Source organism: Hypanus sabinus, chromosome 6 (assembly GCF_030144855.1).
Source record: "Hypanus sabinus isolate sHypSab1 chromosome 6, sHypSab1.hap1, whole genome shotgun sequence".
Classification (NCBI taxonomy): domain Eukaryota; kingdom Metazoa; phylum Chordata; class Chondrichthyes; order Myliobatiformes; family Dasyatidae; genus Hypanus; species Hypanus sabinus.
The window spans coordinates 79,642,542-79,667,300 of record NC_082711.1 but is presented as its reverse complement, the minus strand read 5'-3'; the positions used below and the strand labels follow the sequence as shown (position 1 = coordinate 79,667,300).

Genomic DNA, 24,759 nt, shown 5'->3' with positions numbered 1-24,759 from the left:
GGAGATTGGTGGACCTCTCCGCTCCCTCCATTTTCCATATCCTGCGCTCTTTTGGTGTTGCTCATTGCAAAGTTCATTAAGATTAATTAATAATTTCGTTTCTCACCCCACCTATTATTCCCCGCTCCCTTATCCTTTCTCTGAGGGTCTTGATTATCTGAAGTACGGTACATTTCCATGGGTTTCCATCACTTGCAATTACCTCACATAAGTAGCTGCCTTCCATGCTTGAGCCCAGATTATATGTCTCAATCAATACAGAGGAGTCTTGTCCTTCAGTTTATCACTATAAATTTGGATTCACCATACAGATTGCTGAAAAATAATCTGGTTTTCATGTTTGTCATGTAATAGCTACAATTAGATAAGTCACACAAACCTAGGGCTCATCTGCTCCTTGGATAAACTAACAATCATCTATGCATAATTTAAAAAGGGAGACTGAAATGTGACGATTTCCCCAAGTCTCTAAAAATATTGAATATTATAATTTTAAATTGAGTTTTTGAGGATGTGATTCATGGGGTGAAGGTAGTGGATGTTTTGTGCATGGACTTTAGTAAAGCTTTCAATAAGGTCTCTCAGTATGTTGCTGATCCAGGATATTAAAGTCCATGGGCTCAATGGAGGCTTAGTAAACTGGATCAAATTTGGCTTGGATGTAGATGACAAAGGATAGTAATGACTGGGCTTTATTTTGCTTGGAGTTCTGTGGCTGGTGGTGCTCTGCAAGGATCAATGCCAGGACCTTTGTTATTTGTCATATCGGTGAATGATTTAGATGACAATGTGGGCGGGCTGATTGGTAAGTTTGCAGCTGACACAAACATTGGCAATTGTAGTAGTGAAGAAAGTTGTCAAAGGATACTGTAGGATACAGATCAGTTGGAAATATGGATGAAGAAATTCACCTGGACAAGGGTGAGATGGTGCACTTTGGGAGGTTAAATGTCAGTGGAAAATGTATGTACGTTTAACAAGAAGACGCTAAGTGGCATTGTTATACAGAGGAATGCAAGTCCATAGCTCCATGAAAGTGGCGACACAAGTGAGCAGACTGCTAAGGAAGGCATTCAGCATACTTGCCTTCATTGCTCAGAGTGCAGAGTACAGAAGTTTTGAAGCCATGTTGCAGCTGTATAAAACTTAGGTCAGGCCATATTTGTGTGCATTTCTGGTTGCCACACCTTGGGAAGATTGTATAGATTTTGGGGAGGATGCAGAATTGGTTCATTAGGATGTTGCCTGGATTAGAGAGTTGAGCTATAAGGAGAGGTTGGACAAACTTGGATTAATTTCTACGGAGTGGTAGAGATTGAAGATGACCTAATAGAGTTATGTAAAAGTGTAAGAGTCATTCATTGGGTCCAAGTCTTCTTCCCAGGAAATATCAAATTCCAGAGAGCACAGCTTTAAGGTGAAGGAGGTGGACTGGGGTGGGGGGGAGAGTATATTTAAAGGAGATTTACATGGCAAATATTTTTTTAAAAACGCAGAGAGTAGTGGATGCCTGGAATGCACTGCCAAGGGAAGTGATAGAAACAGCTATGAAAGCAATGTTTGAGGCATTTAGACAGACACACAAACAGGCAGAGAATGGAGGATATGGATTAACATATGTGCAGTTCAAATTGACGTCATAGTGGACACAGACAAGGTGGGCCAAAGGGTCTGTCCCTATGTCGTACTGTTGCATGCCTATATTCTGTATTGGAGATATACCCAATAAAGGAAATTCCTCACAAGGGAAGATATTTACATGCTACATTGGCAGAGGAAGCTTGGTGGCACTTGTGGGCTATCCAGCTCAATTCTCGTTGATTTGATTTGATGCAACTGACTTGTATATTTTGATGTACTGTCCATGGGGCAAATAAAAATTAAACTGGCACAATCTGATATATTTCCTGTTGGCTACCCAAGTGTGGCATCAGAAAGCGCTGCATTGCAGTCCTCTGAATTGTAAAAGGTGTGAAGCTTGTGAAGGCTGATATCGAAGAAACAAAACTAAATGAATGTTTATTGATTCAATTCTTACAACTGCTGAGATTTTCTGCATTAAGATATTGCATTTAGATGTAGTGTGTAAAATATAACTATTGACAGTGGCTTCACTGTCAATATAATTGGGAGTGCCTTCATACAGTTAGTATATGCAGTCAGACCAAATATCTTATAGAGAGGCCATTACATCTGCATGGTCTTAGCCATTTTGTCATTTAGCAAGATTTGTCCATGTGTCAGTGTGGAATACACTTCATCTTCAGTTGACCCTGGAAGCTGAGCACCAACCATCAGGGTCGACAATGACTGACCTAACCATTACTATCTGGTGTTACTGAGAAAGAAGTAATTCCAGTTTTTATTTCTCTGACCTTTAATACTGATGTAATTTGTTCCAGGGCGTTTGACTTATTTGATGCACAGGGGTCCGTGATGGAGAGCAGTGAATACTGGCCAGACATAAAGAAGTATGTTAGTGGAATTTGCTGGGTTATAGAAAGCACAAACCAACCACTTATAGGAAATGGTAAGTAAACAAGAAATGTAAAACATAAAAAGGGTCACTTTTAGCTTATAAGTTTTAGTAAATTTTCGGACATAAGGAGGTGAAGTTTGTAAAGGCACATGAGAGAAAGATGCGATAAACTAAAAATGATTATCATCCCTTTAGATTACAGTTAAAAAAAAATCATGGCTTTTAAGAATTAGACTTTATTTAACAACCTGTAGACATTTACTCAATTCCAGTTTGAATTAAATTAAGAAAAATGACATATTTAATATATAAAGAGATTAAGTGTATGCCTCAGCAGTGGTACCTATTAGGAAAAAGTGTTAATGCATAATGTATGATCATTAGGAACAAAATGAAGATTAAGTTTTGCAGGCAGTTAGAGAATGATGCATGAAGAGAAAATTATTCTGAAAGGATATAAATATGACTGACTTAATTTATTCACACAAATGGCCAGAAACGATTTGGTGAAAAATCCATTTGCCCCTGTTGTGCACATATTTTATATTGTTCGTGCCCTTTCCGGTCAAAGTCCCACTCTTGTAAAATTGGATTTACCGTTTCTTGTCAGAACTCACTACATGCTGGTGACGTTCCCCTGTCATTATTTAACCTACAATGATGCCATTGATATTTATGCTGTGTGGTTGAATAATTGACAGGAGTTGGATCAAAAAGGCATGGGCAATGAGCTTCCGTTGTCAACTCATTGTTAAACAGGGAACACATGATTCAAACAGTCAGATATAAATTAAAGTTCCCTGCTGATGCATGTTTTGCATTTTCACTGACTCCCCAACATCAATCATATGTAGTTGCATTTTGCTCTAAAAAGCCTGAACAGAACACCCCATTGAGAGGACATAGCATTAGCTTGCATTCTTTGACCCTCTCCCTCCTCCATCTTTACTCTTGACCCTCACCTGTCCTTAAAACTTTATACTTTACCTTTATGTCTATTTTCTGTCTTGTCTTGCCCCTTTCCTCATCACCCTGGCAACCAGTGGAGCTGGTACAGAAATATCAATCTAATAATGTTGACCAGCTTACCAATGGGTAGCACATAAATGGAATGGCTACTGTGAGCAGCTAGTAGCTGTGAACATGCAAGTCACTTCAAATTTCATTTAAATGGGAGGAAACCACCAAGATGATTTCTTAAAGTAAGGCTGCCAGAATTTAATAGATATTTGGTTGCAGGCCATTTGGCATCAGGGAAAAATAAAGTGCCTATTTAATACACCATCAACAGGTAAAATTTGTTTTCTAGATACGTTTGCTATCACTGTTCAATCAGTCTGTAGTTCTTTATCTAAAATAAATTGGAGGCAAAACCATCACCAAGTAGGACCTTCACTGAAAGAGCTTTGGCACGTTTTCAGGTATAAATAATATGAATGGTATATCCAATCATGTATATGCATATTTATAAGATTTATAGATTCATAACAAATCAAATTAGGTACCGAAAGACAAAGAAAGGAAAAGTAACATTGGATTTTGAGGATAAAAATGAGAAAGTAATGATAAGGAAGGTGTATTAAAATCAGAAAACTGAATTGTAAAATTAATGAAAAGAAGTTATCACATTTGTAAATAAGATTCACCAGTTCAGGTTGATCGTTGGAGATACAAAGACTGCAGATGCTGGCTCTGGAGCAAAAAACAAACTAGAGGAACTCCACGGATTGAATAACACTTGTGGAGATGATAGATGTCATTTCATGTCAATTCTCTGCTCTGGGACAAAGTGCACAGAGGGAATGTAGTGAGTATAATAGGATGAGAGGGAGAATTGTGGCAGGAACTAGCAAGTGAACCTGAAGTCCTTGTTTATTTAGAAAGTCTGTATAATAGTTGCTTTTGTTAACTTTCAGCTTCATGATATTAGAAAGCTTTTGTTGCTCAATAAATTAGATTCAAATAAGATTTGATCCATATCCAATGATTCCCCACCAAAGCATAGATCCACATTTACAAATAAATTAGCCTTTAGCCACATAGAGACTCTAGAGTAAAAGAGGTTAAAGCAGACAGAGCAGTTTACTTTGATGTTAATGTAAAGGAAGAGCTCTGAGTCATTTAACTGAATTGGATACCTTTTTGTAAACAGTATCTTATTCCATTTTCAAAAATGTTATTTCTTGTTCTCTGCTGTTAATTTTTTAGGATCGATGTGTGACGAGACAATCAACTGGAGATATCTGTTTAATGAAACTCTGATATTTATACAGAATGTTCAGAATAATAATGGCTCATGTGAGGAGTGGTAAGTTACAGCACTGTGACTGATGCATTTGTAGCATAGAGTCATACAGCACGGAAACAAGCCCTTTGGCCCAAATGCTCCATGCTAACCAAGATGCTTATCTAAGTACATCAGACTTTCTTTGCCACTGTCTGACTGCCCCACTAATCCATGCGAAGACATCTTCAGGCTCAACCTATTGTAATACTCCTTTTGTCCCACCCTTTGCTCTTCCCCACCTTCTTTACAACTCCAACCTAACATTTTTTGTGTCTCTTTGACCTGAACCTTTACACTTACTCCAATTGCTGTCTGGCCTGCTGAGCACCTCTGCTATTTGCTGATTTTGTTGCAAATTTCCAGAATCTACACTTTCTTACTGATTTTTCAACCATGAAACATTTAATCCTTCTTTGTTCTCTCTACTGACGTTATTGACCTGGTCTGCCTGTCCTGATTTCTCTTTCTCCGTTAAAATTTGTAAGATGATTACATCTTAAATTTGTAAGATAGAAAATTTATGGTATTATATGTAAGTTCTGCTGCTGTAGGAATAACATCAGAGTATAGAGGATTGGAAAACTCTATTCAAGAAGATTCAAGATAGGATGGAGTATAAAGACATGGTGCTACTCGTATACTCTAATCATCTAGCAACTATTGTCAAGAAAATGTAAAATTTCATTATTAATGAAATCATGGAAGTAGAAAATCATATGAGGAGACAGAATCAACATAGTTTTGTGAAAAAGGAAATTGTCATTGATTGATATGGAATTCTTAGGGGATGTAGCCAGTTGCTTATGGAAATGTTATATTGGCATGGTTGGAGAATTAGTTAGTTGACAGAGAGACGAAGCAAATGGGTATTCTTGGTTTAGAAAGCTACAACAAGTTGTTTGTGTCAGGATTAACTCCTGGGCTGTCAACTATTTTCAATTTCTATTAAGAATTTAGAAGAAAGTATTATACTGTAATTAATGATACAACAGAAGTTGGTAGGTGTGAAATGAATTTACCAAGGTATATTGACCAACTAAATGAGGACACAACAAGATGGCAAGTAGAGTGTGATGTAGAGAATGTTGTTTTGGTATTTATTTACTTATTGAGATACAGCACAGAATCGGCCTTTTGAGCCACACCGCCCAGCAATCTGCCAATTTAATCCTAGGCTAATCATGGGACAATTTATAATATCCAATTAACCTACCAACTGGTACATCTTTGGACCGTGGGAGTAAACTATAGCACCTGAAGGAAACCCAGACAGTCACGGGGAGAACATACAAACTTCCTCTAGTCAGTGGCAGATATTGAACATGGGTCGCCTTTGTTGTTAAGCATTGTGCTAACACTACTGTGCTGCCATGTTGAAGGATAGAAAAGAAAGAGAGAACTTAAGAAAGAAATTACGAGGGAAAGCTGGGGCCATAAAAGAAATTAGAATTGGCAAGACAGATGTTATGAAGTTATGAAGTAGGCATTTGATAGCACTGAGTCTGAGAATTGGGACCTCATGTTGTAGATATACAAAACATTGGTTGGACTGCATTTGGAGTCCTGTGCAAGTTTTAGTCACCGTTCTACAGGAGGGAAGAGTAGAGAGAGAGTGCAAAAGAGTTTCACCTGGATACTGAGTTCACTGGAAAGTAGGAGGCTTATGGGTGACCTTATAGAGGTTTATACAATTATGAGAGTCATAGGTAGGATCGATAGAATGAGAAGCCTAAAACTAGAAGCCAAAGTGAGAGATAAGACATTTTAAGGAGACCTGAGGGTTAAGTTTTTTAAATAGAGGGTGGTGGTTATCTGGAATGAACTGGCAGAGTAGATGGTAGAGGCAGATGATATTACAATGTATAAAAAAGAATTTGGATGATTATTTGTACAGAAGAGGCAGAGGGAGCAAGTAAAATGCAAATGAATGGGATTAGCATAGATGGCATCAACGCCAGCATCATGGGCTGAAAAGGTCCACTTCATTGCTGGATGATGCTGTAATTCTATAAATGATTCTAAACTAATTGTTAGATGAAGTGAGACTTTTAAATTCTGTAGTTGTGTGAGATTTTGAAGTATGAAAAACAGAATGATAGCACACAGGAACAGCAGGTAATGAGAAAGGCCAATAAAATCATGAACAGTCAATGCTATAAACACTCAGTTGGTAAATAGATTGTTGGCCATTAATACACAACAACTGGAGTACAACAGGAATGGACTTTCCCCTCATCTCTACAGGGATTTGGGACACATGTGGAATGTACATGCCATAGGATCTTGGTCACACATAAGGGAAAGGTTCATTAGATGAAGGAGATGTTTACAAGAAGGATTGAGTTTGACCTTTTTGAAGTTCAGCAGAATGAGAGGTGATTATGTTAAAGCATACGTTTATTAATGTGGTAGATTCTTGGAAGCTATTTCCCTTTGTGGAGTAATCTGGAACAAAGTGACATGGTCTCATATTAAAGGGACAGCTGGTCACAAGCACCAAAAATCTTTGGATTCTCCAGCCAGATAGCTGTGATACTGAATCAATAAACAAATTCAAGGGTGAAAGTACAGTAGATGATAGATTTCTGAAATACAGAGGAATCAACAGTCACAGGGATCAGGTAGGAAGGTGATGTCTGTAACGTGGTTCCCTTACTGAGAAAGACAGCAGTATTTATAATAATGGCGAATAAGGAAATGACAAAGGAAATATTAATTTATATTATAAGAAGACCATTAAAAATCAGAGAACTAAGGATATAGTGAGAATGAGGGACTGAAGGAAGTAAGTAATAGTGATTTTTAAAAAAAATGTAGACGTTGAGACTAGAATCCCAAGGACTCAATGATCATAATTTTGACATTGCTGGATATAGAGTTAGTAAAGTTCTGGTTATGATCTTACAAAATTCGGTATATTTTTGTATTTCAATGAATTGGTGAATAGCAAATGTAACCCCACCATTTAAGAGAATGCTGAGGGATCAGAGAACACCACATCAGTTAATCTAATATAAGTGGTGCTAAAGCTGCCAAAGTCTATGTTGGAAAATGTACTAACAGAATACTTTGGAAAGAAAAATAGGATTGGGCAGAATAAAAGGAAAATCCTTTTTGAACAATCTGCTGAAGCTTTGAGAATGTGAATCATGGGGAGAATAAGTTAGGTGTGGAGAATTTGGGTAATATCTCAAGAAGAAGATTAGTGGTTGGGAGTACTTAGACCTGAGGGTAATAAATTGATATGGATTGAGAATTGCTCATTGGTTAGAGAGCAAAGGTTCGAATTCCGAGTTAAGATTGGTTGGTTACCAGAGGGATTTGTTCTTGGGCCTCAGCTCTTCATAATTATATTAAGTAGTGAGCAATTGGGTAATAATGATGTTAAGAGGGATTTGGATGTACTTGTACATAAGATGATCCATCAGAAAGGAGCTGGGTACAGGAATAAAGGTATTTTGCTGCAGTGATACAGGACTCTGGTGAAGATTGTGGACCAAGTTCCGGTAAATGGGATTAGAATAGATGAATATTGATGGACAGGGTGGGCCAAAAATGCCTGTTTCTGTGCTGTACTATTTTGTGATTCAAAGCTTATGAATGAACTTTATGCTTTTACACTTAAATTTCCCAATTATTTTTTTATCACTTTATGTGTTTAAAAAGTTAATTAAAACATGCTTCATAGGCTTCTGCTTGTGAAAATTCCTTTAATTGGATGTCATCAAGCTCATGTTCATGAAGGATCCCACTGAAATGATGTATGTCTGTTACAGGCATCTAGACAGGGAAGTTCTCAGCTTAAGTTTTGTTACATTGTAGCATTGTTAGGAAAAGGCTGTTGTTGTTTTGTCATTGTCTCTAGAGAAGCAGGGAGCACTGTGGCCTAAAGGATAATGTTCAACATCAGTATTGTCAATACACTGTAGTTACAGTGATAGATTTATATTTGAATTACTTCAAAGATTGAAGAGAGACTAATTAGGTAACTGTGATTTGGGTAAGGTGACCTGAATACATACAGCAAATAAGAGTAAGTTTAACATCCATTTTTATAGCTATGAATGTCTAGTTACTTCCATACAAAGTGATGAATTCAAAGTTCAGAGTAAATTTATTATCAAAGTACATACATATGTCACCATTTACAACCCTGAGATTTATTTTTTGTAGGCACTCTCAATAAATCAATAATAGAATTAATAACCATAATAGAATCAATGAATGACCACACCAACATTGACATTCAACCAGAGTGCAAATGACAACAAACTATGCAAATACAAGCAGAAAGGAATAATAATAAATAAATAACAATACATATCGAGAACATGAGATGAAGAGCCCTGAAGGTGAATCCATAGGATATGCAAACATTTCTGTGATGGGGCAAGTGAAGTTGAGTGAAGCTATCCCCTTTAGTTCAAGAGCCTGATGATTGAGAGGTAACTACTGTTCCTGAACCTGGTGGTGTGAGTCCTGAGGCTCCTTCCTGATGGCAGCTGTGATTCATATCAGAGGTCCAATTTGATTAATTAAAGTTTTACTGACCAAACAAGCAATTTGGCATGGGGAGCTGCAGAATGGATTTATTAATTGTTGAAAAATGTTCATATGTCTTTTAATGTTTACCCCATCTCATCAGATCTTTTGTTTCCTTTTAGGTTTATGAAAGCAGCACTGAAATTTTTAAATTATCAAGGCACTCTCAAACTAAGTGCAAGTGATATGCAGATCCTCAGTCAGAGCTTTGGTGAGACTAGCACCACATTTGCAAATATCCAAGGATTGCAGACAGTTGTAAAGATTATTATGGAGAATACAAATCTGTGGATTAACAAGTTACAAACAGATGATAAAACATCATCAATCATAGATGCTTTGGTTGACCTTTCTCAAATAAACAATGCCAATGAATTGTTCTTCAAAATAAAGGCTTTTATGAATGAATGGTCTAAAGGACTACCATCAGAATTTATGGAAGTATTCAACATTTTACTCAATGTGCTAGAAAAAGGAGTAGAAGAAGCAATAATTACCAACCCATTTCAAGGTCAGATCAATAAATTTAATGCTATATGGACCAATGTGCAGAAGTTGCTCCTCTACAATTCCACAGAAGCTACAGCAAAGAGCCTAAATTTCTTCTGGAATTTCACTTCTTCCGTTTGGATTGGATCAACCAAAGACAGCATAGATTATGTTGATGTTGCTAAAATGTTTTTGCATTATTTGAACAATCTTGGTTTACTATCTCAAGAAGAACTTTCTTTTGTAGTGGAAGCCATCATCTCATCAAAAAACATCTCAAAAATTGCTTCTACGGAAAATCTATCCCATTTGCAAAATATGGAGTTGCAGTTATTTAAGGTTTTGGAAACATTGGCAGTAGAAAATAAAACTGAGCTTTTGAAGATGTTTTATAATGTGATTCAAGCAGTCTTAAAAGTGTCAAATGAAACTGAGCTCTCATCAGTGGTAGCAGCATTCAGGAATAACAGTGAAGATATTTTTGGTTTTCTTGAGCAGTTTAGCTCTGATGACATTGGTGAGGCCCTTGAAACAGTTAGAAAAATTGTTGCTGTTTATCACAGCATGTCAAGGGAAGATCTTGCTGAAAATTTATTGAAACTGTATCTCTTTGCTCAGTCACAAATACAGGGAGACATCACAATGATAGGACCAGACCAACATCAAATTAATGAAACAATTGCAAAGCTCACAGAAGCTTTCCACAACAATACAAACAACATCAGTTGTTTGCTTTTGCAAGCACTGAAGTCTGCATCTGTCCCCATTCCTGATCTTTGGCTGCAGCAATACTGCTCCCTACATTATGCTGGAAGAAAAAAACGATCATTAACTACTGGCTTCAATTCACTAGAAAGTGAGAACCTATATAGCTCCTTGGTGGAAAACATGATCATCAGCTTAACATATACAAATAGAGATGCAGCTGTATCTACTTTATCCTGTATGGCAGATTTGTTTCTGTTATGGTTGGAGATCATGAAGGAGGTTGCCGTGCAAATGAACTTGGATTTTAGGGTAGTCAGCAACCTTGGTACTGCCCTAATGCAAATGTCAGAAAAGTTGAATCGAACATCAGAATGTACTAACCATTTTATCATAAGTAACAGCACAGCTGCACTGCAAATCTTTCTGTGGAAAATTACTTCCATAAGTGGTTTAAACCTTCAGAATTTGTACCAACTGAAAATGAATAGCTTAGTTATTTTACAGCAGGTCATGAATTCAGCATTTCCTTTTTCAATTGACAGCAATAAGCTGTATCAACTTACCGAGGTTATGGAGAACATGTTCAGTTTATTTCAAGGTGACAACATTTATGACTGGCACAGAATCTCCAAATTCTTGGAAGCGCTTCGACCAATGTGGTTACTGAATGGCCCTCAGCAGGAAATGTTCTATTCAGTCCTACATGCTTTTGCAAACTTAGACCCTAGCACTGATTTGGGAGGTATTGAAATGGTCTTCAATGAAATTCTTTCATATTATAACAGAAGTGATAACATGGACCAGTATGTCCAAAATTTGAAAGAGTTCTTTAACTTAATGGTAACATATCAGAACAGCCCAGATCAGTTTCCATACAAAGACTTTGTGATTTTAATGAAACAGTTAATCATTTCTGAAAACATAGCCACAGGCGAAAAGGAATGGGGAGCTTTGCTGAACTGGCTGAATGTTCTGATGCAAAATGATCTTCCTGATCTTTCACTTTCATTTCTGTCAAGCATTACTAAAGTTCCAATCTACAGATTAAACATATCAGAAATGGATACAATGATGAAGAGAACAGAGGAAGCAATTTTCCAAGTTCTGAATCTGACAGAACAGTTCAATGGACGTGCATCTGAAACTTATTACCATGGTATCATTGCATTACTGGAAGTGATGTGTCCTAGTTCTTATCCCAACAAAAATAAAAGTATTCAAGTTCTCAGGATGTCCATTGAATTAGCATATAATATTTTTAACAATGAAAATATGTCGTATGTCTTAATTGAAGAGTTGATGAAACAAATTCAAAACCTCAGAAATGGCAGTGCAACAGCAGAAGTCATATTTGGCAGTCTCAGCAAATTTATCAGCAATAATGTTACCTTCCAGAAATGGTATTCAACATTCTTTACTGATTCCCAGACTTCTCTTTTCAAAGACAAACACAACATGTTGTCTATTTTACTGAGTCGCCTAACTCAACATTTCTCGACTGCTTCTGAAAACCAAATCACTTTGCCAGAAAGTATGACTGATATGATTTACAATCTCACAACCACCATACAATCAATCAAAGATGTATATTCAATCAAAGAGCAAATGAAGCAGATGCTTGCTGACCTTACGCAAATCATTAAAGGCATAAATGGTACTGAGAATATGGATGTCCTTTTAACAAAACTGGCAAGGGTTTTGAAATATATGTCAGAAATTCAAAACATAAACACTGTACATGACATGAGATTAATTTTAACAGAGATTGGGAATGAGAATTATCACCAAACTCTAGCCATTATTCAAGATGGAACTACACTGCTACAAAATCTGACCACCATGAATGTGAGTGAAGCATTAGGAGCAATTCACTTGTTTGCATTGGCACATCAGCCAGATAGATTAATGCTCAGCAAAGGAAACCAGGTTGAACTAAATGAGAAGCTAGTCAGACTGATACAGGTGCTTTCTGCTTCTACTAATTCATCACTGACATCACAATGTTTGCCTGTTGCTGTTTGTAGCTTGTTGTCTGAGGGAAAATCCAATAATAGTGATCCAATTTTCAAGGTTTGTAACTTGGAGGCAAAGCAAAATCTTAGTACAGTTTTAAATTTGGTATCTGAAGTTAAACAGTGTTTTAATGGAACTGCCCACGGATCTGCAGAAGTGGAGTGTTTTGGAAGTACTGTGTCTGCAGAAGTCATTCAGCAAATAGGTTGTGTTCTTCAACAGTATAAAGAGTGGAACACAGTTTTGATAAGCCTATCTCAAATTTATGGCATGCAGTGCCCAGTTGCAATGAAACTGCAGGATATTTGGGATAATTTTTCACATGTCATAGTTTCCACCAATGAGGACAACTTAAATTGCTTGACTATCCCATTAAGACGAGCTAATAAACTGTTAGCCTTGAATGGTAATAAGACTTTGACAAACAAAACTTCCATTGAACAAATAATTACTTTCCTTTCTGATGTAAGGGATATAGTGCTCTTAATGAAAGACAATAAATCAGAGTCTCTACATTATACTCTAAGTATTATAACTAATTATTTAAAAAATGCAGAGAAAGATCTATCATTGGATTTCAAAAAACAGGTCTCAACACTGATTTATTCTGTACAGTCATTAATGTCAATATCAGAGTTCAAAAACGAGGACTTGAAATTAATGCTGAATGACTTGCTGGAAGTTCTTAATGCAAATATTGATGTGACTGACCTTGTGGAGAGCTTGTCCACAGATATCAACCAAATATTAACCGATACAATGATGAAGCCTGAGATGAAAGAACTGTTGCCAGCTGTAGAGAAAGTGATTAACTTCCTGAGAAATATGACCACAGGTGATTTTATTGATCTTGACCTGGTGCAGTTTAGTGTAGCATTGGATGATATGGAGGAGATTTTGGAAAGAATACAACAGTTATCTAACCTCACGGGAGAAAACCATCTTAAGTTATTAAACGTCTTGAGATATTTTCTAAAAAGAAAGAACACCTCACAAGAAGATGTTGCAAAGTTTATGCAATCTGCCGGCCTGGTGTGCAATATTTCACAGCTGCTTATGCAACAAATGAACTCTAATGCATCTGCTTTTGATGTCTATGACGATTTCCTCCCTTACATCACCACTGTGCTTTCTGATGCAAATGTTAGCCAAAGTTCAGATGCATTACAACTATTAAATGATTTTGTACAGGAAGTTTACTTACAGTCAGATCTTGGAGTTGAATATCAGCAAATGTTGCTAAAAAAGGCAGCTACAATCCTTAATCAGTTCCTCCCAATGAACAATGAGATACCTATCAATTACACAGTTGTCATCAGTAAGGTTTGGCTGGAGATTCTGGAAATTGACTTCAATAGAAAGGCAAATGACATTGAAGTAAGAAATAAGACATTGAAACTAATAAAAATGCTTGAAGAATTTATTGGTGGTTTGCAAGAATACAATCCAATGAAGGAAGCAGCAGCTGAAGTCTTTAAACTGGTCAGACTATACCTTAACATCACAAAGGTTCAAGAGATGGATAGCGCTTTTACAGAGTAAGTAGAATGATATAGCCGTAAACTGTTTATTTTCAGCACTGTGTAATTTAAATGATTATAGTGGTTTGCTTTACACTGGTGTATGTTGGTGCAGCAAATATAGTGTTGGCTTCTAAACAGTGAAAGCTAACATTTATATAATGTGGTTGATTAGGGAATTGTTTAAGAGATACAGTATACTGTTATATAAAAATATATATTATATGTTATTAATTTCATCTGTCAGCTACTGTTTGGGAAATAGAGATGCAAGAGTTACATGCCATTGTACGAATGACACAGAGTTAGAATGGGAAACTGAGGCTTTGGTTCAAGAGGCTTCAACACAGCTGGTTTAGAAAAGTACTTAACTGGGGGAGAGTGAATTATGATGCTATTAGTCAGGAACCTGGGAACATAAACTCTGAACAGATGACTCAGGGAAATGAACACCAGAAATACGGAGGTTGTTAAGGGAGCACCTGCACAGTGTTCTGGATAGGTTTGCCCCATTGAGGCAGGAGAAGAATACTAGGGTGAGAGAACTATGGTTGACAAATGAAGTGACATATAGTCTAGAGGAAGAGGAGGTATACTTAAGATTGAAGCAAGAACCAGATAAGGTTCTTGAAAGCCCTGGAAGGAGCATAAGGAGAGCTTGAAGAGAACATGTGAAGTCTTGGTGAGTTGGATAAAGGAAAATACCAAGGGGTTGTACATCTACATGGAGAACAGGAGGTTGACTAGAGTGAGGGCAAGATTGAGTAAAATAAGAGAAAACTTGTCTGGAGTAAGAGTAGGGAGGTAGTATGTAATGAATACTTTATTTGACTACTATGAGGACAGTGTGATATTAAGAAAGAGGATGTGCTGGAACTTTAAAAAAACATTAGGATAGATAGGTCCTGAGGCTTGATGGGATATGCCCCAGGTTATTATGGGAAGGGGTTGTTGTGCCTTTGGTGACGATCTTTGCATCCTCAGTGAGATTATGGATAGTCGGCATGGCTTTGTGAGGGGCAGGTCATGCTAATGACAAGGCAAATTGATGACGGTAGTGCAGTGATGTGGTGTATATGGACATTAGTAAGGTTTCTCATAGTAGGCTCATTCAGAAAGTCAAGAGGTATGGGATAGAGGAAAACCTGCCTGCATTGATTCAGAACTGTCTTGCACAAGAAGCCAGAGAGTGATAGTAATTGAAGCATTTTCTGCCAGTACGTTGATAACCAGTGGCGTTCTCCATAACAGATGTAGATACAATCATTTAGAATGCTCTCCATGGTACATCTGTAGAAATTTGTTAGTACCTTTGGTTATGTACCAATGCTCCTCAAACACCTAATGAAACATAGCCATTGTTGTTCATTCTTTGTAATGGCATCAATATGCTGAGCCCAGGATAAATCCTCAGAGCTGTTAACATTCAGGAACTTAAAACTGCTCATCCTTTCCGCTTCTGATCCCCGATGAGGACTGGTGTGTGTTTGCTAGACTTCTCCTTCCTGAAGTTCTCAATTGGTTCCATGCTCACACTGATGTTCAGTGCAAGATTATTGCTGTGATACCACTCAACCACATAGTCACCTCACTATGGGAAAGATGTGGAAGTTTTAGAGCGGGTGTAAAGTATATTTAGTGGGATATTGCTTGGATTAAAGAACATGTCTTATGAGGAAAGCTTTAAAAAATAGCGCTTTTCTCTTTGGAAAGGAGGAGGATGAGTAATATCCTGGTAGATGACAAGAGGCAAAGATAGGGTGGGCTGTCAGCACATTATTCCCAGGGTGGCAATGCCTAATATGAGGGGCCATAAATTTAAGGTGAGTGAAGGAAAGTATAGGGGGAGATTTTAGAGGTAGGTTTTTTTACAGAGAGTGATAATTGTGTGGAATGTTCTGCGGGGGGTGGTGGTAGAGGCAGATACATTAGGTAGATTTAAGAGATGTAGGCATGTGGATGAAAGAAAAATGTGGGAAGGAAACATTAGATTGATCTTGGAGAAGATTTAAAGGTTGACGCAGCATCAATGGCCAAAGAACCTGTACTGTGCTCTTCTGTTCTATGTTCTTTGTTATATACTAATTATCTGGTTATGAATAGCAAAGAAACTGAGCTTCCATATTTGCATCTTTAAAAATACTTCCTTCTTTTAGAAACAATTCCATCTACATGTTCGACACCGTTGTACTGTGGAGAAGGTTGATCCTTATGTTAATTACAAGACTAAATTGAATAGGCTCGGAAAATAATTGCAGGGGATTGAATTTATTCTTTATCCATTTGAGAATTGCAGGATGCACACAAGTTTAATGCTGCAACTTCATTAACGTAATTTAAGTCAACAATTATAAACTCTTCTGTTGCTGGGCAACACACATTTCTCAACGTACAACTTGTAAATGACAACAATACACAAGATGATGGGGGAGCTCAGTGGGTCAGACAGTATCTAGGGAGGGAAATGGTCAGTCAACATTTTGGGCTAATCTGAAGTGTCAGCCTCACCTGCTGAGTTACTCCAGTGTTTTAGTGTGTTGCTCCATGCTTTGGCATCTGCAGTCTCTTGCGTCTCCATTTTGCTGTTCTACTGCAAAGTCTCTTCAAGATGTGCTGACTTTGAAAGAATTTTCCTTCTCTCTTTGACCATCTCTTAATGATCCCCCTCCTCATGATTGAGGTGCCAATTACATTCAGTTGGTTTGCTGGGCAGGCCACGTCGCTCACTTCTCCAACACCAGGTTCTCAGCGAATACTCAGTTCAGAGCTCCCTCATGGAAGTGAGCACAGCAGAGACAATGGAATATATTCTAGCCTGTGCTCAAATTCTCCTTGAACAGCTGCAAACCTCCCACAAGCACATTGGAATCACTGGTTTATAACTGCTCACAGTCAAGAAGAAACTCACAGGACTGCACTAAGATCTTCAAAGCTGTGCCTCATGAGCACTCAGGAACCTCATTCAAACTGCGGAAAGAACAAACTACCCATCCACCCATCCTACCAGGCAGCTCCTGACACAACAGCGGTAGTATAAGGTCCCACAGTGACCTCATCAGTCCACATCTGACAAAGAAGGTCTGCTTGCAATTTGTGAATGATATCTTTACTTTTGTTGATCTTTATTTTGCTAGAAGGGAGTTTCTGTGCTGTTAAGACACAGCGAAGCCCTTGAAGGATGCCAATGCTGAATGTTAAAGAGGGCACTTGCTTCCCACTGATTGCTTGATATTGATAATAGGGTTTCACCATTTATCTTCTACTTTGTACAATGGTGAAGTGATATCATTGAAAACTTTGTTTTTTTTCTAAACAGGTTGGAGGCCATTTGTCAGTTTGAATGGGCTAACAAATATTTAACATTAATGAAAGAAGATCTCTTTCAGTTAAAGCTGCTGAACCTCTTTTTAGGTAAAATACCTTAATATTTTTCTATGTTTTATATTTTTCTGAATCATCAGTACTAAAATATAAATTGTATTACTTAGTGGTGATGTGTTAAAAATCTATGTCTTTAACTATCTGAAAGCTTACAATTGAACAATGTTCCTTCTTGTTTGCATGTTGGATAAAGTACTGGAATTGTTGGATTCTGAACTACCAAAACATTTTATTTCTTACTGCTTATCAAGTTGTATGGCATTTTGGATACTTTTACCTTCCATCATTTTCTTATCTTAATAACATATTTTCCAGAAAAAGATTTTCGATTTAAGAGAAAATGCCCATGAATGCTTCTGCAACATGTGTTGACATAGTTCATTCTGGTATATTTTAATGAATTTTTTACGGTGACCACTATAGATCTGTTTTTAGTAAATTCCACATCCATAATTTTTTATTTTATTTGTACTGGTCAAAATCCTACAAATGTGGATGCCTGGAAATGTTATTTATTTATTTATTCATTGAGATACAGTGCAGAATAGGCCCATATGGCTATTCGAGCCACTCCACCTACAATTCGCCAATTTAATTCTAGCCTAATCATGGGCCAACTTACATTGCCAGTGTCTTTGGACTGTATGGAGAAAACAAACTCCTTACAGGCAGCAGTGGGAATTGAACCCAGGTCGCCTGTATGTAAAGCGTTATGCTAACCACTACACTACCATGCCACCCAACAATTTATGCACAATTAATAAGAAAACAAAAGCAAGCTTGCCGTCACCCATATCCATTGTTTTACAGAAAAAATGTACTTTGTAAATGATATCGTGTGCATACAGCAGTTTTGTGGAGAGAATTTTGGAGGCCATTTAATCCATCTAATGATTGACCAGTATACCTTCACTGCTGATGTTATGAAGGTTAGTCACTACTTTGTAAACTGGAATTCTATTTTATTTATTTATGGCTTGGATTCTTGAAGGATAACAGAAAACTTCCTTGAAAATTGTTGAACTAAAACTGAAGCTGAAACCAAGAAAACTGAAACTAGTCCATTTAAGTTTGGACTTCTACATGTTCAGCTGGAATGTTAGTATATTTGTAAAGTTCAGTTTAAAAAAAATTGCAAGGGACTTTGCTGAATATACTTTTTGTATCCACTCACATAAAATATGTATCAGTGATACTTTCTATTTTTATAATGTCCTGTTTATTTTAGTATAATGTATTTCTGAGCTGTATTAGAAACTAAAATGGAAGTGGCAATATACATTTGTAAAAAATAATGATAAGGAATATTGTAGGTACTGATGTGAAAGGGAGATATAAGCAGTTGCTACATATGGCTTTTTAAAATGTTTAAAACAGTGAAGCATCTTAGAACAATTGAACGAACAGTGTGTAACAAATAATCAAAAGTGCTTTACTGTATTTAGTGTGGTGATACTCAATATTTTATTTAGAAACCTGTGCAAAATTTTTTCTAATGCTATGTCATTAAAATCTCTAAAATGATTATTTTAAATGTTTATTATATAAAGAAAGTTTGATTTGACTTTTGAATTGTGTTCTACCAAGCAGTTAACTAAACTGAATCACAATCAGATTAGATAACAAGTGGCAGGAGGACCTTTCTGCAGGTCCCTAACAATCAAGAGGAAATAGACAGTGAGAAATTCTGGCTTAGCGTTTCTGAGGAATCAGCCTTTGCAGAGGAAGAGAGCAAATTTCAAGTTTTGAGAGCAAAGAGGTGCCAGACATGATGAAGGGAGGCCAGACACTTTGCAGGAAGAGGGTAGAAGGCCTGTAATTTTGATGGTGGGAGAGGAGGCTCCAAACAACAAAGTAGAAGGCCCCTCAACTTCCTTTCTGTATCTACAAGTGCGTTAAAGTGCTTCCATCTTACTGTTTGTTTTCCTGGGTCAATGGAAAACTCTACAGCAAGGAACCTGATTCAAATGCTAAGGTAAAATCTTGCCTCTACATAGCAGACAAACGCACAGCAAATAGAAACCAGATGATATATTGACAATCCTAGTGAATAATTGTTAAACTAAATTTCCAGAAGAATCCATATAATTCTCCATTTCTTGAAACTATATGATTGATTGCTAACTTTGAAAGGATAAAGCAGTATCTAACTTAATTAAAGCCATTTTTGAGTCCCTTTTTCCTATCTAGTTATGAAAATCCTTATCTGGCATGAAAGTGCCATGTCAGTACTGATGTGTGCACCTTCAAAAGATGTAATTTGTCAAAAATTTACTGAAGGGCTCAGGCTGTCTAGAAATGAAAATGCTGTTCCATCTTAACGTGTCATCTTAATGCCAGTATGTAACCAATACTTAGTAAGCATTGGTAATTTTATGATTATTCTATCAGTTGTTATGATGATTATCAGGGTTGAAGATTTGTCAGAGGCAGATGTACTAATTTTTCTTGAATATTTGGATATTCTCTGTCTAGATTTTAGAAGAAATGAATTCTTCCCCTGTCCCGGAAGGCTGCAAGAACTTTGTTAAATACAAAAAGGAAATAGCAATCATTCAAAATAAAACACATCAAGCAGTCAGTAATGCTTTGAAGAACTCTATCTGCAAATGTAACCTGACTCAACTACTGACTGATCAATTGTATGACAGGTAACTTCTGCATGTAATTGTTCTTGTTATATATAGAATTTGTGCAAGGTCCACATTACACATTACTTCATTTAGAATCTGATGATTCTACACAGGTCTCATACTTATTAATAAGTATTAATAACCAGACACACAGTAAGAAGTCTTTGTGGTAGTCTAATGAAGCTACTGCAGTTCTAGTAGATGCTTTTGGCATAGCAGTTCCAGAGTAAATATTGTGCCTTTTTTTTACAATTTATCAGGCATATGTGAACTAGATGGATTCTATTTTCATAAAATTGAACAAAAGAGATGAAATCTGAATAGAATCATTTAGAAAATAGAGTATGACTAAAATATCAATGATTCGTGTTGACTGCCATTCCCAGCCAACTTGATACATAGGAGGGTGGGAGACCTGCTTGCAGAGTTACAGCAATGCATTTCTGAAATGGAGTAATGGGAAATGCAGTAGGGTAGCTCAGACGACTCCTTCTAATGTTTCTGTTCTCTCAGTGTTTAATATTTAATTTCTTTGGTTATTCAGTCTACAACAATGATGGTTACTTTTGCTCTCCATGTTACAAAAATAATCACGATAAGCAAGCTTAGAAATTGTTTCATATTTTGCCATTTATTGTGGTTCATTACAATTGAAAATCAATTTTTTTCTGAGGTAAAACTTAATAACAATGGATTTTGTTAATGTTTCTGCAAGTGTTATTATCTGGTAAGGCAGGGCTAATAGCAGAACAGCATTTATCGAAGAAGGCGACTCCTGAACTAAACAGTAGTGTTTGGTGCAACTGTAATTCTCATTACGCACTCAATTCTTAAAGCTATACACATGTTTATTAACATGGTAACAACCATCGCTGGGTGTCATTGCTCTTGAAATTTCACTGGGCATTTCTGAAAATTAGTTGTGCTTAAAAGGGGTAAGTGTTCCTTGTTCCCAATGTACTCTTAATGAAATTAGTCCTCATGTAATGCTTTTGTCCCTTTTTGCAGTCGGGGAGGGGGGGACTTCAGTTATACTTTATCAATGTTTACCTGTTGTTGGTGTCTCACAAGGAAGTAAGAAGTTTTATTTAGAAACCAGTGCAAAATGTTTTCTAACGTTATATCATTAAAATCTCTAAAATGATTATTTTAAATGTTTATTATGCGAAGAAAGTTTGATTTGACTTTTGAATTGTGTTCTACCAAGCAGTTAACTAAAATGAATCACAATCAGATTAGATAACAAGTGGCAGGAAGACCTTTCTACAGGTCCCTCGTTCATTCTTATCATAAGTACACAAGAAAATTGGTTAATAAACAGAAAACAGGAAGGCAGATGTGGACACTGCTGAGATAGACAAAAAATAAAAAGTGAGATACATAAAGTTCAAGAATTTGATTTTAAACCAAATGGCCTCAATGTTTCCAGAAGAAAGATGTCATGATGTTATTCTTCATGTTGGGTCTTAATATAACAATACAGGGGCCACAGATAGAAAGGTCAAAGTGGGAGCGAAGCAGTGAATTAAAGTAGTAGGCATCTGGAAATTCTGGATAACTCCTGTGACCTGAATGCAAATGTTCTACAAGACAATCACCCAATCTCCATTTGGTTCCTCCAATGTAGAGGAGACCACATTGTAAACACCAAGTTCACTACACTAGGTCTGGACTTTTTGCTTCTCCCAGGTGGTCTGCTGGGTCACTGGATGGGGAGAAGGTAACGGCCAAAGATCAGGTGTTGTATCTAGCCCCATTTCAACATTTAGCAACCCAGTATTCACACAGTGTCTGAAATGGAATGTCTCAGCTTGCATTCACAGGACATTGCATATTGCAATTGAAGCTCAGATTCAGATTCCTTTTCAGGTACTTTGAAACACACAGTGAAATGTACCATTTCCATTAACAACTAACATATCCAAGGTTGGGCTGGTGGCACCAACGTAGCATGCTTACCAAGCTCAACAGAGCAATACAGAAGACAACAAAGCAACAAGAAAGAAGCAAGTCCCATTCATCCCCTCCTTCCCATGCACATTTAATCCCAGGCCTCTCGCCTCCAGCAAACTTATGGATTTGTGATCTTGAGGCTCTGGCCACCGGGCATCAAGTTCTGGAACTATATTTGGCTTTCAGGCTTCAAACTGGGTCTTCGATCGACCTCCAGGCTTTGATCTGGATCCCGCATTGACCTTTGGGCTTTGATCTAGCACTTGTCATCATGGTGTGAGCTTGAGTGGATTATTAGGGTCTGTCCAGAGGGTGTGGCAGTGTGTCTTTAATGACTGAATGAGCCAATGTTTCTTTATAGAATAGAATTTCTGATCCCATCATTGTTGCACATAAAAATTAGAGCAATCCATCAGGACAACAGAGGCGACATTATAAAAATCTACAGATAAGGTGACAGGCAAATGCCTGGTGATGTATGATAGTGATGCACTATCAATTAGTTCTGACGCAAATAATAATGATGCTGAAGATGAATCAATGGAATGTTCGGGTGAGAACTCAGTGCCTAAAAGGCCTTTGTTTGTTTTCTCTCTCTCCCTCTGTCCTTGTCTCTATCACAAACTCTCAGCATTAGTCATGAGCCAACCTAAGAGAAGATTCCCACTTGTATGGGTTTTCTGTTCCTTCAGAGACTAAGCATTACCATTTGATATGATTTTTCATACATTGTAGTACTAGAAACTGGCCTTAATTGACGATCCACTGTTTTCGATAAAAAATGTTTTGTTGGCAGTCTTTTGTTTTTTTTATGTTGAGTAGGCTGTGATACCAAAGAGCTTAAAGGCACTAAATATTTTAATGATGCTGAATGGAAGCACCACTTGTGGAATCTTGTGGAGGCATGGTCATGTTTGTTGTCAGTGTATTTAATGACTAGCCTTGCTTGCTTGATACTGATCATTTGATCATTCCATTGCTTGCTGACTCTTTTGCATGTTATTCCTTGTCCTTCCAGTTTGGGAGCCTTGTGCCAGTTTGATTCATTGGGTAATCATCTACAATTACAGAATGACAATCTCTTTCACTTAAAGTTTCAGAATCTCTATTCAGGTAAAGTTCCTTTATATTTCAGCATTTTTATATTTTCCTGGATAATCATACTGATAGACATTGATTTTATTTTTAATAGAGATATTGTATTAATTACTGGATTTTACTTGCATATAGATAGGATATTTGAAATAAATTTGAATAATGTCGCTTCAATTTGAAGATTGTGTTTATGTAGTATTTAAAGTGGTGAAATGTAGAACCAAAGCAAAGCATTTTGTTTTGTGGGGCATTATCATCTTCATTTGGTGATTCAAGAAGAAAAAGTGACAAAGATCAGTAATTCTTTGTAATGCACACAAAATGCTGGAAGAACTGAACAAGTCAGGCAGCGTCCATGGAAATGAAAAAAAAATAGTCTATGTTTCAGGACTGGGAAAGGGGGAGGATGCCAGAATAAAAAAGGAGGGAGGTGAAGGAGGATAGCTGGAAAGTGATAGGTGAAGCAATGTGGGTAGGAAAGATAAGGGGCTGGAGACGTAAGAATTTGATAGGAGAGGCAAGTGGACCACAGGGGAAAGGGAAGGAGGATAGGATTCATGAGGCAGGTGAGAAGAGGCAAGAGGCCAGAGTGTGGAATAGAAAGTGAGGGAAAGGGGGGGGGAATTTTATTTTACCGGAAAGAAGAACCTTTGGTATTTTTGACTGCTAAATCATTTTGTTTATGGAAACCATTGCAGGTCTTCTTTTACTAAAGTATTCAAATCAATATTCTATTGTTTTTAAAGCTAAATTAGTCCAAGATCAGCACCTCCAAGTTAGTCAGCAATGCATATATGGAATTACCATTTAAGCACAATAATAAGGAAACTCAATTAGATTCTTAACTTTGTCTGTGGTTCACTGTTTTACAGAAAAACTGTACTTTGTTAATGATATCATGTGTGTACAGAAGACCTGCAAAAAGAATATAGCAGCCAATGTGATCCATGCATTGACAGAACTGGTTAATTTTACTACTGAAATCAAAGAGGTTAGTCACTGCTTTACAATTCTAACATATTTTGTCTTAGTTATTTATATGTTTGGTTCTCTTAAAGTTAAAACTGAGGGGGTTAAGATGAAACTAATCATATCAGGATTTTAACTTTATTCTTTTATTTGAATTAGAGTCCTAAATATTTCAGCTGATTTGTTAGAAGTTTTCTAAATATTGCCAATAAAGCTATCTTGAAACTCGTGAGAACCTCAGATAAACTATTGTTTGATGCCTTGAGCATAACTTGTGTATTTTCTCATGGACCAAGTGTTTTCATGTTAGAAAATTTAACTAGGAACTAAAAGTACAGATTAACTAAATATCATATTTCAATTTTATAAAAGAAAAACATAGAATAAATTTGTTATGTCTAAGAAGGATATTAGTATAATGAATACTTTATTCAGGTTCACCATTTCAAATAAATGAATTCAGTGAAGTTGAAAAGTTGTAAATGTGTGTTAAATATATATATTAAACATGGAGTTAAACAATTTAAAGTGCTTGTACAAATGTGTATTTAGTATCACATGAATAGTAATGTTCAATTTGAATATCCTAATATTTCATATCAGAACATCATAACTTTATTAATTAACCTCCAACCAAATAATTAATCACAATAGTAATGTCTGATTTGATTGCTTTAATCTCTTTGTTAC

At 36.7% G+C, this 24,759-nt stretch overlaps 1 protein-coding gene across 1 annotated transcript in view; it reads left to right on the top strand.

The window, feature by feature from the left end:
- LOC132395165 (ATP-binding cassette sub-family A member 13-like) overlaps positions 1-24,759 on the top strand; it is a 205,445-nt gene that overhangs the window by 62,830 nt on the left and 117,856 nt on the right. Inside the window, exons 15-22 of the mRNA XM_059971462.1 lie at positions 2,403-2,530; positions 4,688-4,787; positions 9,431-14,056; positions 17,355-17,449; positions 18,230-18,348; positions 19,895-20,070; positions 23,024-23,118; positions 23,973-24,091. Of these exons, the coding sequence (XP_059827445.1) occupies positions 2,403-2,530; positions 4,688-4,787; positions 9,431-14,056; positions 17,355-17,449; positions 18,230-18,348; positions 19,895-20,070; positions 23,024-23,118; positions 23,973-24,091 (5,458 nt within the window). The remainder of the gene's footprint in view (positions 1-2,402; positions 2,531-4,687; positions 4,788-9,430; positions 14,057-17,354; positions 17,450-18,229; positions 18,349-19,894; positions 20,071-23,023; positions 23,119-23,972; positions 24,092-24,759) is intronic.